Genomic DNA, 17679 nt, shown 5'->3' on the forward strand with positions numbered 1-17679 from the left:
TCTAGGGCTGTCAAAGTTAACGTGTTAATGACGTTCCCTTTAACGGCAGCAATTGTTTTGATGCGCGATTAATGTGCACTCCTCCTGTTTGACCCTCGGCCCCCCCCATAGTATTTAGATTGGTAAAGTTAGCTTCAAAGCCCTGGCAGATGGCTCTTGTAGTGAGACCAAAGTTATTTGGATCTACTGTCGCTGTGTTTGACTTAACACGGATTACATGGCCTGCTAGAGACTGGAGCAGTGCAGGTATTGTTTTTATTGTCATATACAGTGCTACCTTGGCATAAGAGTGGCCCAACTAACCATTGGTTTTCACATTTTTACATCTCTCTGCTGATTTTTGCATTGAACTGTCAGCTAAATTGGAGTTCCAGCTGCTATTGACGGGCTGTCAATGTGATGAACGCGGCTGAAGTCCATTGTCGTATTAGCGATTTAGCATCGAACTACCATAATGATGCACATTAGTACACAAAGTAATCAAATCTTTATGCATTCCCACATAGTATCAGCATTCGGGAACAAGTATGAGGTGAAAGAAAAAGGGGGAAAATACATCCAAATACATCCATACATCCCTCTTTGCATCAGAGAAGGGTGCATCGGTGCGTTGAAGACCGTCGAAAAAGTCGGACAAATCGTATTAAACATTTAAAACTGTGGAAATAGTGAGAGTATTGTAATAAAATAATATTTACTGTAGTATAATGATTAATTTCCATGTATTTCAATGTTTTTAAATGTTAAAAGAGAAATTAAATGACATTAGGTTTTCAATTTGGATGAAATGTTTTATGACTAATACCCTATTGTTTTAGGTATTTTCATTTGTACATTTCATGAAGGAAAGGTGCATTGAGGCAATTATTTAATAATAATCCTTTCTGAACTTTCCTAAATAGGCTTTTTACTCACAAACATTTAGAATTTAAAACCAGTATCATAAATAAACAAATCTTATTTTGAGCTGACACAATTAAACAAAAACATGTTAGTGTTAGACATATCACTCGCTCACATTTTGTATTTGCTGAACGAGTTTGTGAACGTGTTAAAGAGCTAATATGCTAAAAATAAAGAAAAATAATAATACAAAAATATGCTCGCAGACTGTATTTTTTTTAAATAATGGCCAAAAGTTACCAAATTGATATCCTTTTACATAAAATTTTATATAATTATTGTTGTAGTTGCACATCGAATCATTTACCAAATCACTTATTTTAGATAAAAACATATTTCCATCTGCGATTAAATGCACTTAATTGTGAGTTAACTATAGACAAAAAATGTGATTAATCAAGATCAAATATTTTAATCGATTGACAGCCATAGTGCCTTCACACAAATTTGTTCTATTTAAATTACAACTTTTTCTCATTAGAATATGAAGGTTTTGCTCATAAATGCTCATATTCTCACATTCTAGGCTAGTTATAAGCCTTTCCAATGTTACTGTGTGAAAGAGTAACAAAATGGACTGTTCCCTCAGATCTTTCTCCTCCCTCCATCTTGCTCTACCCTTGCACGCCTTAGCACTATGGGGAGCAGAGCAGCTGGAAGCTCCAACTCTGGAACTCATTGCCACCAGACTTCCGTAATTCAACAACCCTTTCCATCTTCAAATCAAAACTCATCTGTTCAAACTTGCTTATTCTCTTTAACTGCTTCACATGCCCCCCCCCATTTATTGTACGTTCTTATTTATTGTATGTTCTCTTTTATCTTGTATTTTATATTGGTGTTTTTATATCTTCTGTACAGCGACCTTGGGTGTCCGAAAGGCACTTTGAAATAAAATGTATTATAAGAGCAAGCAGTAAATAACAATTTATCAGTGTCCTAACTGTGTTTATTTTGTGTAAAAAATGGAACAAAAGCACTTGTCTGTGTAGCATTATAGAGTGTGCATACAGGGAGCAGGCTTGCTAATAGCCATTTCCCATCACAATTAGTTGCCACATTAGACGTTACCGATGCTGTAGAGACTCTAAAATGTTAAAATGCTAAAGCTACTTACCAATTGAGAGATGTCTTGAAGTAAACTCTTTTTTTAGGGACTTTGGACTGTCCAGTCTCTGCTTCTGGATCGGATTTGGAATCCAACATATATGGCTGTATGTTAAAAGAACAACATCTTAAAAAGATGCATCACTGTTTATTATGAATGCGTACACCGTTCACAGCTAGTGGCACAAACCGGAAGTCCTTTTATGTACTGGCGAGTGTGGAATGGGCATTCCTGCAAGCGGGCTTTGTGTGGAATACATTAAAACAGACCGTTTTCTCGGGAACCACAGATTCCAAAGCCATACAGCCGAATAGGTGCAGATTCTGGACGATTTAGAAAGCTTTCTGTGCTGGTTATCGTGTGTGCTCTATAGGAGTCCACAACTTGAAAACTAGGGATCTTGGAGTCTTAAAGGGCACCTATGATGCTCATTTTGGGCCCTTTGTATTGAGTTGTGGACTCCTAGAGCAGCTACACACCATAACGGTTATGGTGGTGTAGCTGCGGTTATGGGGGTGTCAAACTCATGCCATGGAGGGCAGAGACACGATAGGTCTTCTTTCTCGGCGGTCACTAAAGCAGGTAATTTTAATGATTGACCCTCCTTTGGTTTGAGGTGAAGGGGCTTGTCAATTAAATTACCTGCTGGAGAAATTGGTTGGAAAGAAAACCTGCAGTGCTTCGGCCCTCTGTCGACACATGTACCATAATCCCACACAAAGCATTTAAGATCTTCCACAATCTGCACCTATTCCAGCAGGATTTCCATGGCTTTCCAAAACTCTGTTTTTATTTATTCCACCCACTGCCCATCTCCGGGCACGCCTACTCCGCTGTGATTGGTCCCAGTCTATGCTGTGAACTCTTCACGGTGCAGCAGAGCAGGGGAAGGCAGGTCTACAGTTTGTATTCAGGAATGCCCATATAATGCCCATATCCGGCTGTCACAGAAGAACACTGAATGTGTCAGCCCAGCTGCGGTTGGTTAAGTCAGGGGTCGCAACCTTTTTTTTTTATCGAAAGAGCCATTTTACCCCCATTCTCACTAAAGGAAAATAGACTGGAGCCACAAAACATAATTTAAAAACAGAACACAGTCAGGATTTATTCAGAGTCTCACAGAGTCAGATTTTTTAGATTCAGATTTCTCTATATATTTTGACTTTATTTTTGTAAAATTATTTCTAATTTTATAAGTATTTTTCAAAAATGTCAACTTTCTTCAATATTTTTGTAGATTTTCTTGTTGTAATATTATGGTTTCTTGATATTTTGCTTTGACTTGGTGTGACTTTGTGGTGTATGAAAAACTTTGGCTGAGCTCCACCATGGGTCTTGAAAAAAAAAGTACAGCAGCCTTTCTAAGGGAGGCCTTGGGACTTGACAAGTTGGTCATGGATCGACGCAGGGAGCAGTTAAAAGGGTTGCGCAGTGGAATGTGTGGTACATTTGCCATGCGTCATGACTCATACGACGCATTAGCAAGCTTGTGGTTTCCCTCGAAGAGTCACGATGAGTGTCTGACGCATCTCCACTCACCTGCAGGATGAAGAAGGCGCCGAGGCCAGCCAAGGCTAGCCGAGGCCAGCCATAGCGTCGGATGAAGAGTGAAATGAGGCTCCGTGGGCCCAGTCGGCTGGCCGCCGGGGGCGCGAGCACAAAGGGCACAAATGTGCACATGCTTGGGATACAAAGCCCGGTCATGCAGAAAGCATGAGACCGGCTCAGTGGGCGGCAAACAATCAGAATCAGGGAGCGCCACCCCTTACCCCCACAATCACTAATTCTTTATTTCTAATCTTAAATCGCTGCCTGGAATGGCAAGCAAACCTCACTCATGCCATTTTATTCATGTATCATGGCAACATTATTTGGGTAATCTTCTAACTTCCCCCCCCCCCCAAACAAAATGCTTTTGCCTCTTCTCATAACACTCTGTAGTTGCAATTTAGTCTCAGAATATTATTGATATAACTTCTTAAAATACGTACATAACATTGAAACAAACAAACCTTATTTTTCTCATCGTATTGACATTTTTGTATTTCTATTGTGTTGGTCATATTAACCCACCCTCAGCCATCTCCCTGTGGAGTTTGCATGTTCTATGCATGCATGCCAGGGTTTTCTCCGGTTACTCCGGTTTCCTCCCACATTCCAAAAACATGCTAGGTTAATTGTCCACTAGTATTATATTTTCAAGCAATAATTGGAATAGAAAAAACGGTTAACTATTGATGGCGTGACTCAATGTCAGATCTTTTGTAAGCGTCACATCACAGGCTGTTACACACTCGCTTCTTGCAGTGACACTTTTTGACGTGCAATGCGTGCCGTTTCACGCAACTGTACCGTAGTGGGGAAAGGAAAAAAGAACTTGCAGAGAAGCAATGCACACCCACTAGATTTAATCTTTGGTCCCACGTCCCCATCGCCACGGCAACCTTTCCTCCAGCAGACACAGCAACACATTAGAGTGCAATCTACAAACAGCAGAGTTCAGGGAGGAAGTAGGGGAGGATATGTCTACCCGTAGCTCACACACATCTCTATTTCCGCATCATACTGTATGCGTCAAACCTTGTCATCCAGAATGTTGCATTACAACATCCTGAAGCAATCAATGAACCGTGGAAAGAGCTTTTGCACAAGTGGCTGCAGTTCCCCCCTGGACCACCAGGGGACAGCATAAGCTATAGAAGTAAGGGTGTGTGTGCTAAATAAACACCAACTCAGGCTTGTCAGGACGCATCAGTGCATAGTTCGGAGGATGTGGTAATAGAGGAAAACTACAGCTGGAGATGTGCCACTGTTGGAAACGCGGCACATAAGTAAGTGCCAAGGCTCTTGGCCAACTAACTACCAAAGTGACATGAACGCAAGTGTGGACTAGACTGTAAATAGAATAGAATAGAATAGAATAGAATAGAATAGAATAGAATAGAATAGAATAGAATCGGGACGGTGAAGAACCTGATGGGACGAGCCTTTCTACAAAGGGCGAGCCGGAAAGTCGTCTGGTCAATAGTGACACCGTGTGGCTAGCGTGGTAAACTACATGACCTGTTGTTCTACCCTTGCTGTGAGCATGCAGGAACTGGTACGTTGAGGATAACATGTACCTGTTGTGTGGAACAATACTGAAATATCGATACTTCCCATTATCGCTCTTCATGGTATAATGCCAATATGGACTTAATGGATACTTTTGATTCAGTCTTTTAAGGTCATGTTTGTTGAAAGGATGAGCTTCTGTAAACTGAACCATGTGTGAATGGTCAATAAAGTATTCCTTCATAAAGAGCTCCATCACCTATTTTAACACATTTATTTTTACTCTCCTCTTTTTTTCTTCAAAATACGTTTTTTTCAAGTTTTGTGATTTTGTGCTGTTTCTTCTGATTTGTAACAGAAGACATGTATACGTAGAAGGCAATAAACTTATGTAACAGTAGCTTGGCTGCCACGCCACTATCTCCATATACTTCAGGGTTTCAAATAAATTACCTTATTTCTTCATTTCAATTCAGAATTTATCTGAATTGAATGTCATGTCTTCCTTCTCTTATATGAATACATGTTTTCAATTTGACCAGACACATTATACAGTGAAGTCTCATATCGATATCGGTTATAACGAATTACTGCTTATTACGATACTATTTTTATTTCCCGGCAAATTTCTAGTCTTTTATGATATAATTAGTTCCGTTAGTACGATACCCGGTTATTATGATAATCCGGTTACTACGATGCCCTTTTCATCTCCCGCCAGCCAATTTGGTCTGCTTATATCGATACAAAAGCAGCTTAAATCAATCTTTGCTTAAGGATTTCAATACCAAAAAAGAACACGGCGAACGGCTGCTTCCAGTCAACTTTATTTTTCACACTTCCACCACCAGAGCACAGCACACACACCAATTCCCGCACTTCCTGGTTCACAGGTCATGCTCAACCCGCCCCACATAGCTGGCCAAACACATGCCTGCAACAGAAGAACCAACTGACATAACATACACACCTATTCCAACGAAGACACAAGCGTACAAATACATGTATTTAATTGTGTTGTATTCAGATATCTTTTTATCGCTTGCAATAATCACTGTTTTTCATATGTACATGCTGGCGTTCGTGGAGAAACCACAAACGCAGTTGGTTCTTCTGTTGCAGGCATGTGTTTGGCCAGCTATGTGGGGCGGGTTGAGCATGACCTGTGAACCAGGAAGTGCGGGAATCGGTGTGTGTGCTGTGCTCTGGTGGTGGAAGTGTGAAAAATAAAGTTGACTGGAAGCAGCCGTTGGCCGTGTTCTTTTTTGGTATTGAAATCCTTAAGCAAAGATTGATTTAAGCTGCTCGACATTGTTCTATACTATAGAACAATGTCGAGTGCATTATTGCCCACTTTTAATGCAGTTCGGCGCAGGATCGGATATATCGACAGTCCAGTTATATCGATATTTTTTCCGACTCCTGACAATATCGATATAACAAAACTTTACTGTAATAGTTGATTATGAACAAAGTATCAGTATCTGATGGTGATATTCACCAATACCAGTCTAAATTTCACTCAAAAAGAAAAAAGAAAAGAAAAAAGAAAAGGCCAGCTCCAGTATGTAGTGTAACCTTTGGCTGGTGGCCTGAGGCATTGGGAGCCAGTGTGTGCTCGAGCTAGCTGCTAGCCGGCTCGCGGCTAGCCTTACTGGTGTGGCAATTTTCACTACAATAATAATGTCGCTGTAGCTTGTTTAATAGGCAGCTGACATGGAAATGCAGCCTATTTGGTGCTTTTTTTGGAGGGTTTTCTCACAAGGCTTTATGTGCTGTGTCTCAGGCAGATTAGGTGCGTTCCATTACGTGCATCAAGTAGTAGTTTAAAGGGCCTCCAATACATAAACAATAGAGTATGATGAATGTGCATTGTATTTATTGAAGAAACAATGCCACATCAGAGTTCACTTTGCATCATGTTAAAGTATGCAGGTTGAAAAGTTGTGCGTTAATATAGGTAACATGACTGGGGGTAATAATGACGACATTGGAAACTGGTACATCCTGCAAAGTCCTGACTGATAACTACAAGTACATATTTCATCACATTTTAGATCTTTCCAGGGAAACTTCCATTCTCCATCTGCTCGTCCCATTTGCCAACCTGCAGGAGACAAAACAAAACACACTGTAGTTTACAAGTGTCAGTGAGCCAAAAAATAAAAAAGTACATTGTACATAAATACATAAATACATTGTGCCCTCACTGTATCATTTTGTGGTTGAATACAGCCTATTGTTGCGCTGATAAAAAATACGTATTTAAAAAGGGGAACTTTTACATAAGCCACTTGTATATTAACCAAGCTACAGCCATATTATTGTAGCAGCTAACATGATAAACTATATTTATCTGGCGGACTAACATGGCACCTCGCTAAACGATAGTCTCAGCATCATACATGTTGTAGACGGAACTAGCATCAATGCGCCTAGGAATTAACTTTGAGTAGTGTTTCAAATCATCAAAATAGGGCAAGATGCTGCGACTATTAAATGTTATCAGTGTATGTGTTAATGCATGATCACAGCATGTACAGCGGTATGAAAAAGTTTGTGCACCCCAGATAATATTCAAGATTTTCCTTTATAAATCACTGGTTGTTGGGATCAGCCATTTCAATTAAGTTTACAACCCCTGGCAAAAATTATGGAATCACCAGTCTTGGAGGATGTTCACTCAGTTGCAAAATTTTGTAGCAAAGCAGATTACAGAAATGCCACAAAACTAAAGTAATTTAAAACAGCAACTTTCTGGCTTTAAGAAACACTAAAAGAAATCAAGAAAAAGTAGTGGTAGTCAAAAACATTATTTTTTAGTTTAAACAGTAGGAAAAAATATGGGATCACTCAATTCTGAGGAAAAAAATATGGAATCATGAAAAACAAACAAACAAACTCTCCAACACACCACTAGTACTTTGTTGAACCACCTCTGGCTTTTATAACAGCTTGCAGTCTCTGAGGCATAGACTTTGAGTGACAAAGAGTGTTCTTCATCAATCTGGCTCTAACTTTCTGATTGCTGTTCATTTGTTATGTCCAAAAAACTCCATTTTAGTTTCATCAGTCCACAGCACCTTATTCCAAAATTAAGCTGGCTTGTCTGAATGTGCTTTAGCATACCTCAAGCGACTTTGTTTGTGGCATGAGGACAGAAAAGGATTCTTCCGCACGACTTTCTAGTACAGCATCCCCCTGTGCAAATTGCACTGAATACTTGAATGATGCAAAGTGACAGCATCTCTACCAAGATCATGTTGGTCTTGTTGATCATGTCTTTGGAGGTGGTCTGTGGGTTGAGTTTGACTGTCCACCATCCTTCACATTTGCTTATCTGAGATTTTCCTTGGCTTGCCACTCCGGGCCTTAACTAGGACTGTACCTGTGGTCTTCCATTTCCTCACTGTGTTCCTCAGAGTGGAACCTGACAGCTGAAATCTCTGAGCAAACTTTTTGTATCCATTTCCTAGACCAGGGGTGGGCAAACGTTTTGACTTGCAGGGCGCATTGTCTTAACAATTTTATTGTTAGTTTATGGGGGCCCAGACTATATATTTTACACGTAACAGTCCACCTGGAATTATTGTACCTGTAAAAGTGTCATACAATCTGCTATATGTGCTTGTGTCCCTTTTTTCCCCAGGAGTACTTTGTAAACAGCAGACCACATTAAATAACAAAATTGATAAAACAGCTACTTAAACCATCAAAAGGTTGGCTCAAGCCATGGTGCCAGGTTGTATGGTAAGTTTAAATTAAATACTCCAGAAAGAATGGGCGGGTCGTAGTCAAACACTTCAAACATCGCCGGATGTGGCCCCTGGGCCTTAGTTTGCCCACCCCTGCCCTAGACCATGATGTTGACCAATCTTTGCTTTCAGGTCATTTGACAGTTGTTTTAAGGCTACCACGGTGCTATTCTTTAGAGAGGATGCTACTTGCATTTGGCCACCTTAAATACCCTTTCTCATAGTTGGATTCACTTGTGTATGCAGGTCAAGGGTCAATTAGCTTACCAAACCAAGTTTCTGTTCCAATAATTAGTGTTAAAGGTATTAAAATCAATAAAACAAGGGTTCCCAAATGTATGCACCTACCTACTTTAGTTTAAATAATTATTACACACTTTATGTAAATCCTATAAACTTCAGTGTGATTTGCCTGCTATAAGATATATTTAACAGAAATTGCTGAACCAAACAGTGATGCCCAAACTTTTTCATACCATTGTAGCATATTTTTTGATATGGTTTTGTTGTCATACAACTCAATCTATAAATACCTATTTATAATATAATAAATATTCTTGTGGTATTTGTGTCTTTGATGTTTTTCCTATTCAGCATTGCATTGACATATTTTGACCTAGTCGTGCCTCATTTATGGCTGTTAATTCATAGTTGAAGCATAGAAAACCTTTTTATAACCTAAATATGCTTTTTTTTAAATGATTACATGAAATAACACCCCAATGGTCATCTTTACACTCCTATTACTCTTTGTGTACACATACATTGTGCAGGCTATGGAATCACTGTCGGGAGATAACACATGGCTACCGCTAGCATAGCAGGCTACTGGGATGACTAGTCAGCCTCTCCAATTAACTTATTCTAAAGTGTTTCAACCAAAGTTGGGAGTCGGGCGGAAGGACAAAGAAGCCCCAAAAAGCCAAACCTTCCAATTCCAAATGGAATGAGGACGACAAGCCCCCCGACTCAATTTCAGCCATGACATATCGGCTCATGTCATATTTCATACCATTAGTGGTGTCTAGGCACCACAATACTACATAGAACTAGTTTATCAGTATTTTTTGACTAATAATAAAGGTGGGCTCCACGGCGGTCGTGTGGTTAGCGCACAGACCTCACAGCTCGGAGACCCGGATTCAATTCCTCCCACATTCCAAAAACATGCATGTTAGCTTCAGTGGTGACTCCAAATTGTCCATAGTTATGAATGTGAGTGTGAATGGTTGTTTGTCTATATGTGCACTGTGATTGGCTGGCGACCAGTACAGGGTGTATCCCGCCTCTCGCAGGAAAACAGCTGGGACAGGATGAAGCACCCCCCGCGACCCTCGTGAGGATAAGCGGAAGAAAACGAATGAATGAATGGAAAAAGGTGAAAAAGACAATATAGCGAATGACAATTGTACAGCCCCTTGTTTAGAACTATGGTGATTGTGAAAGGGCACTCTCAGTAACAGTGGTATATTATGTTCATGTTTCATCTTGTAATATGACAACTTTTTGAAATTGACCAAACAAAAGAACCTTCAGAGCTCATGCTTCCAACTCACCCATCCAATGGGGCAAATGCTCTTGTAGACTCTCTGGTACCACTCACAGGGGGCCACATCCTGGTCTTTGGCAGACAGGGCCTTGTTGCACCTGTGGAAGTCTGCAATAAAGTCATATCAAGTAGCCATAAGCAGAGGTCAGTTTTAACCACTGATAAGACAAATGGAAGATGCCACACTAAGATCACTAGGATCATACGGTAGGCTTTTGGGGTATACAATACATACAGTGGTATCAAAAAGTGTTTCTTCCCTTCCTGATTTTTCTTTTGCATGTTTGTCACACTTAAATGTTTCAGATCAAACAAACATAACTATTATAGTTATTTACTAAGACTAAATGACACAGTATTATGTGCATTTATAAAGCCTCAAAATACTAGAAATAAGACACTCTTTCCAAGATACTGTACTGGGTTTTTGCAGTGTTCAAAGTGATGAAAACACATCTGGAGCGGAACACGTTACTCTAAAGTAAGTAAATATATTTATCTACATATATTAATACAAACGTTTTGAAAGTGAATTAAAGTCATACTGTATGTAGTAAAGCTTGGTCTTTAAATACAAAGCTTTGTGTTATTGGTTGTTGGCATCAACATTTCAGGCTTTTCTCATAGTGCCTTTTGCTCTATTTTTACCATTTTGCTGTTTTTTAAATTTTATTAAATTATTTATTTCTTTTCTTTCTTATTAATTATTTGTTTCTGCGGTGATGCAATGCCAAATGATCCATGGTCTGCCGATGGACTCTGAGGTGCACTTCGGCCATCCCTACTTTTGTGGATCTTCTTCGGGATCTGGATAGTGGCGTCTGCTCTATGAGCAATCTACAAGTCCTTGTGGCTTGTTGGTGTAGGCGACCGATGATGGTTGAGTTACAACAGTCCTCATGAGCAGCGTTTTTTGGAGGTGCACATCTATGGAGTTTTGTGTGTCTTCCTTTTGAGATAGCAAAGGCAGACATTCAGCCAGATTAACCAGTTTTCCATATCTTTGATCCGCATGCACCTTCAAACCTCTGCTTCGTTCTTCATTGTCTGTATTGGTGATCCAAGTGATTCCTCGAGGCAGGAAAAAAATCGGACTATTCTTTGTGATCAAGGTATTCAAATTATTCGAGAAATCGTTGCCTACTCATAAAAAAACACTGCACAAAAAATGCCTGCATGGCAGAGTTCCAAGACCAGAACCAGTGCTGTGCAAAAAGAACATTACGGCTTGTATCCAGTTTTCAGAAAACATCTTGAAGTTACCTAGAACAGGGGTGTCAAACTAATGCCACGGAGGGCCGAGGCACTACAGGTTTTCTTTCCAGACGGTCACTAAAGCAGGTGATTTTAATGATTAACCCTCCTTTGGTTTGAGGGAAGGAGCTGTCAATTAACTCACCTGCTGGAGAAACTGATTGGAAAGAAACCTGTAATGTCTCGGCCCTCCCCTAAACCTTTGGGAAAATACTCTGACGATACAAAACTTTCTGGAAGGCATGTGTCCCATTACATCTGCTGTAAAAGGCCGTATTCCAGAAAAAGAACATCATACAAACAGTAAAATATGGTGGTGTAATGTGATGGTGTTTTTCTGCTTCAGGACCTGGACAACTTGCTTGGATAAATGGAAGCATGAATTCTGAAGCTGAAAGCAACGTGGGTTGTGCAACAGAACAATGATCAAAAACACACCAGCAAGTCCATCTGTGAATGGCTTAAGAAAAAAATGAATGAGGACTTTGGAGTGGCCGAGTCAAAGCCCTGAACTAAATCCTATTGAGATGCTGGAAAAGCCTCCAATGTGGCTGAATGAGTTCGACAAACAATTCCTCCACAGTACTGTAAGAGACTCTATGCAAGTTATCACAAACGCTTGATTGCAGTTGTTGCAAAGGGTGGCCCCACCAGTTATTAGCTTTTTTTTGGGGGGGGGGGGGATCCCTTTTTCACACTTGGACCATGTAGAATTTGATTTTTTTTCTCCCTTCATAATAAAAAGCTTCATTTCAAAACTGCATTTTGTGTTGTCATTGACCAATATTTAAATTTGTTTGATGATCTAAAGGTGTGACAAAGAAGTGGGACAAGTAGTGTAAAAGAGCCAGATTAATGTGGACTACACCACTGCTAACAGCTATTTGAAGGTGACATCAAAACACAGATTTGGCACAAAATTGCTACAGATGTATGGTGCGTTCACGTCTTAAGCATAATCAGTAATTTCATACGTCAAATCTCACGTGAAGGTCAGTCTTCACACAAGAGAAAGAATGTCTTAGTGTACATATTTATGTTTGTGCGAGTAAGACAACGAGCAGTACATGAAGTGTTGCATAATGCACGGATCCTCACCCAGGTAGTTCTGGAAACAGTTGCGAGTCTGGTTGGTGTTGGGGAATCGGGCGTCGAAGGGCGCCGTCCTGTAGTTCTTGATCTTGTCCTCAATGGTCTCAGACATGTTTAGCGATGCTTATCAACGATGCTTCAAAAACAGTTACAGAATTTACTACAAAACTCAACTAACGTTTATTTTCAGAAACGTCTAACCGTAACATGAACAATAAATTAACACAATTGTGGGTTTGGTAGAAGACAATATGTATTAAAGTCTAAATACATCAAGTACAGTTAAATAGTTAGCATGGCTAGCTCACGAGCGAGATCATGCTAACGCTGAGCTCGTTTGTAAACTTATGGAAAGACATGGCGGGTGACCGTTTGGCACTCACTTCTGCTAGCTTTAGTGGAACTGAATAACGTCACCAAACGACCGAATTGTAGCTGCAAATGCATATTAGTGAGTAGAAATGAGCTAACCTTGAGGTGTTGGCAGCTGTGTCCTCTCCGGGAAAGATGTCCTTCCGGTTCTACGCGCAAAGCATGCTGGGAGGAAATAGTGTGGAAAGCCGGAAATAAAGTATATTGTTGCCGGTTTGTAGCAGAGTGCTATTCTGTTCTAATTCTAATCAAATTATTTTATCGAATATGTTTCAGAACCTAAAAGGGGACTCTGCCTTCAAAGGTCACACATTGAACCCCCTGTGTTTAACTTGCCCTCATCCTCTTTCCCGTAAAACTAGACTATTTCCAGCTGAAATAACTACAATTGTTATATGTGTGACGTCCTCACGCTTGTCCTTATCTGCGTGGGCTAGTACTGGCAGGCACACCCGAGACCAGTGGTTCCCCATTTTTTTACAGTCACGTACCCCTTCAGACATTTCAAAAAGCCATGCACCCCCTACTTCTGCACATTTCAAAAACATAATCCAGATTAATTTAATTGACTTGAATTATTGAAGATAATTCATTGGTTCGTTCATGTTATATTAATTGCGGGTGAAACGTGCATTTTGCATTGTGGCATTAGAAAAAAGTTTGACATGACAACTGATGAATAGATAAGTTTTCATCCTACATATCTTTTATTCCACTCTAATGTTGGTATTCTTCCCATTCAACCCAATTAATCTGAATAGACTTAATTTAATGGGGACCTATTATGCTTTTTCCACTTTTCTGAAGAATGAATGTAGTTAGAATGTTGTATTCTCTTGTTAAATGATGCCAAAGTTTCAGCCGTAGAAGCTGTGAACACAACCAAGTACTTGGGGGTGCATATCACGGACAACCTCGGCTGGTCACTCCACACCTCCGCTCTGGTGAAGAAGGCACAGCAGCGACTGCACTTCCTGCGGCGGATGAGAAGAACCTCCCTCTCCCCTCCTCTCCTTACCACCTTCTACAGAGGGACCATCGAGAGCCTGCTGACCAACTGCATCTCCGTCTGGTCTGGGAGCTGCAAGGCCTCGAACTGGACGTTACTGCAGAGAGTGTTGAGGACAGCGGAGAAGATCATCGGGACCCAGCTCCCCCCCATTAAGGACATAGCAAACAGCCGGTGTGTATCTAGAGCCCATCGGATCTGCTCTGACCCCACACACCCCCAGCATGGACTGTTCTCTCGCCTGGCATCGGGGAGAAGGCTCTGCAGCATCCGCTGTAGGACGACCAGGTTCAGAGACAGCTACTTCCCCCTGGCCATCAGACTGCTGAATGCCAAATAAGCCCCTCTACCTTTACTTACATTATTATAATTTATTTAAATTACTTAAATTATTTGGGCAATTTACTGTTCACGCTGCACTTTACATTATGTTGTTCATATTTGGTGTCTATTCTATCTATTTATTCTCCACATTATTATTATTATTATTTATTATTACTTATCTTCTTTTGTGTCTGTTATTATATGGGAGCCAGGCAACGACATTTCGTTGGCAATTTCACTACTGTGTTTTTGTGCAATGACAATAAAGGGAGTCTATGTCTAGATAATGACGTGAAAATTAGATAATGAGCCAGAAGTCCATAACATCTCGGAATCTTCATGGAGACTTTCCGGGCTGTAACAACGACTTGGTGAGAGACAACACCCGCTATAACAACATATGGCATTGCCTATACAACCACAACAATGCCAATGTCAAAGGGAAAGGGTCCACTCCGCAGACATACTAGCATACCTGCTAGCACTCCGGACATGATTATAAGCACGGAGACAGATTTTAATGATCCGCTGCTGCAACTGGAGGAGATTAGGACACAAGAGGGCATAATGAGGTTGCTAACATAGCTGGATTACACAAACTGGAGGCTGGATCACATTGACAGCAAAGTACGGAAGTTGGAAATGTTGAAGTTGGAAATTATGGGGCAGAATATAGAAAAGATGGATCAGAAGGTGGTTCTAAACATGGGCGCCCCAATGCAGGAGATCCAAGATTTGAAAGTGGAGAACAAAGAATTACAGGAGAGTAATGCCACACTGAGGGCCACCATCAAAAAAGATAATGAGGAGAAAGACAAAATTATTGACGAGCTGAAAATCACCATTAACAGCATGGATCAGAACACAAGGATGAATGACATAATAGTGGGCTGAGATAATAGGGGCTGAGAATCCAACCCGAGTCTTATGTCAGAGCAGTTGGGAACAGGAATGAAGCAAACAAAATGGATGTCGCTTCTACGGACCAAGAAGTGGTTGATTTCCTAACATCTAAAGAGGTATATGTTGACATCCAATCCATCAACACTTGTATCCCACTGTATGGCAGGAACAGCACCACACCCGTCGTCATCGTCAAGTTCACAAACAGGAAATTCAAGACCGCTGTACTGAAACAGGGAAAGAAGCTGAACGGTACAAACATCTACGTTAATTGCATCTGAAAAAGTGTAATGCTGAAATTGCTAAGAAAGCATGTGACTTGATAAAGCAGGGTAGGATCCAAGCTACTTGGAGTGCTGCAAAATTTTCTGGATTTTTCCAAAATTTACCAGAGGCCAGAGTGCTCGTTGTCAAAAATATCAAGGATCGAGAAAAATACTAAAGATTACTCCAACATGGAAATAAAAAGGGCTTAAACATCATCAGTATGTCACAAGATCTGCAATTGGACCCCTTTTGCGCTACAAATCACAAATGACTGTCGTTATTACACAGAAAAGCAATACAATAATAGTTTTAACATTGGCAACAAGTTGAAAAGGAAAAAGCAAAAACATGTTAATAAGTTGTCTATACAGAATTCCAAACTGATTTTGGCTTGAGCACTTTATATTCTGGATGCCCTTCCTGACGAATACCAATGATGCTTTCTAGTGGGGATTCCAACCCGAAACGCTAACCACTACACCACAGAGATTTCAATATTGATCTTCTAAATACACTAAAGAACAAGGTAATAGTTTGAGTTTGTTTCCCAAAATCCCCAGACCAAGTGTAACAGACCACTGTGCCACCTTAATTGGCAATATATTGACCAATGACTTTAATTACAATACCAATAGTGGCCTGCTAATTAAAGACATCAGTGATCACAATTACAACCATCATCATAAGAAAAGACTGAAGACTCCAAAGACTGTCCAAAGATTCAGTTCAGAGGACAGAGTCAACGCTTTCAAGAAGGATCTAGAGGAACAAAAATGGGAGTGTATGTACACTGCCAAAGACGTGGATGAAGCATACGAACACTTTCTACATATGTACGTATATGAAGCTGTACGATAAGAACTGTCCCTGGAGAGAACTGTCAAAGAAGCAAAATAATAACAAAGAGGATGACAAAAGGACTTACCAATGCTTGTAAGAAGAAGAACACACTTGTTTCTTTCTGCTTTTCACCCTGATTACGGGGTCGCCACAGCGGATCTTTACAGGAAATTCATCATTCAACAGACTAAATAAGCAGAAAAAATATACAAGACTTGAAAATGAATTAACTACAATCTCAAGAGTGTGTAAGAAGGAATATTACAGTCAACTATTCAAATATTAGAGCAACCTGGGGCATTTTAAACAGCATTATTCAGAAAAGTAGACGGACTACCCTCATTAGTATTTCATGGTTGGAAACACCTGTAATGATGATATGAATGAGGCAGTTCATATCATCACAGTTGCTACTCATGATAAAAGCTGTATCTGTCCAAAGGTTTAACATTGATGTCTGTTAGAAGTAGAATATATTCTAACATTGTCTTATTGTTGTATGAGCAACAAGTGCTTGCTTTTGTAAATATCACCTACTTTGGGCTGCAGGCGCTTGTGTGGGTGTATTTGCTGTCATTTACAACTCTGAAGGCAGCGGCAGCTTGTGTCTCAGGAGTTCTGTGATGCACCTGAATGCACCATTTTAGAAACTGCTGGAGCAGCACTGACAGCAGATTGCTTGCTTTGATTCTGCTGGTTGAGTATGAAGTGTCCATCATCTGACTGTAATCTTTCCATGATGTCCCAACTTTAAGAACCACTACCCCCTTCTTAATAGTATCTCAACTACAGAAATACATACAACCGTCAATAAAGCTTCATTTTCGGGTGAATCTCCACTTACAGTGACAGGTTTTCACCATTCGCGGATGAATGCGGATGAATTAGAACATCAATAAAAATTAAATCGTCACGATGAAACACATAAAGCACAAAGTCATCATTCAAACTTGCTTTGTGTGTTGTGTAGTGTAATATTATAGGAATAAAGTCATAATATTACAAGGAAATGTTGAAAATAAAGTTGAAGTTAAAAAAATAGCAGGAATGGAAAAAGTTGTTGTAATCTTAGGAGAATAAAGTTAAAATATTAAAACCAAAGAGTCGTATTCTAACAAGAAAAAAGTCACAATTTTACAAGAATAAACTTATGTTATAAAGAAAAATAATGTCCTTTTTTAACAGCATAGGCTTGAAATTCTAAAGAAAAATCATGTATTAGTTTAAATTAGTTGTGTTATAACAAATA

The 17679-nt window shown here is 40.0% G+C and overlaps 1 protein-coding gene across 1 annotated transcript; it reads right to left on the reverse strand.

Annotated features, from left to right (window-relative positions):
• Positions 1–6922: 6922 nt before the first annotated feature.
• On the reverse strand, positions 6923–13351 carry cox6b2 (cytochrome c oxidase subunit 6B2). Its single transcript, XM_058053946.2, has 4 exons — positions 13187–13351; positions 12722–12851; positions 10377–10477; positions 6923–7172 (listed from the first exon to the last, which is right to left on the reverse strand). The coding sequence occupies exons 2-4, from the start codon at positions 12825–12827 to the stop codon at positions 7119–7121; spliced, it is 261 nt and encodes an 86-aa protein (XP_057909929.1). The 5' UTR covers positions 12828–12851; positions 13187–13351; the 3' UTR covers positions 6923–7118.
• Between the last annotated feature and the right edge of the window lie 4328 nt (positions 13352–17679).

The sequence above is a fragment of the Doryrhamphus excisus genome, linkage group LG5, assembly GCF_037039965.1.
Source record: "Doryrhamphus excisus strain RoL-2023G ecotype Guam linkage group LG5, RoL_Dexc_Guam_v1.1, whole genome shotgun sequence".
NCBI classification, from domain to species: domain Eukaryota; kingdom Metazoa; phylum Chordata; class Actinopteri; order Syngnathiformes; family Syngnathidae; genus Doryrhamphus; species Doryrhamphus excisus.

What these genes read in the sequence shown, in the direction of transcription:
- cox6b2 (XM_058053946.2), bottom strand. Translation starts at nt 12,827, where the DNA reads ATGTCTGAGACCATTGAGGACAAGATCAAGAACTACAGGACGGCGCCC. An exon ending in CTGTTTCCAGAACTACCTGG is followed by an intron (nt 10,478 to 12,721) that starts GTGAGGATCCGT and finishes ACTTTATTGCAG; the next exon opens with ACTTCCACAGGTGCAACAAG. An exon ending in GCATTTGCCCCATTGGATGG is followed by an intron (nt 7,173 to 10,376) that starts GTGAGTTGGAAG and finishes TGTCTCCTGCAG; the next exon opens with GTTGGCAAATGGGACGAGCA.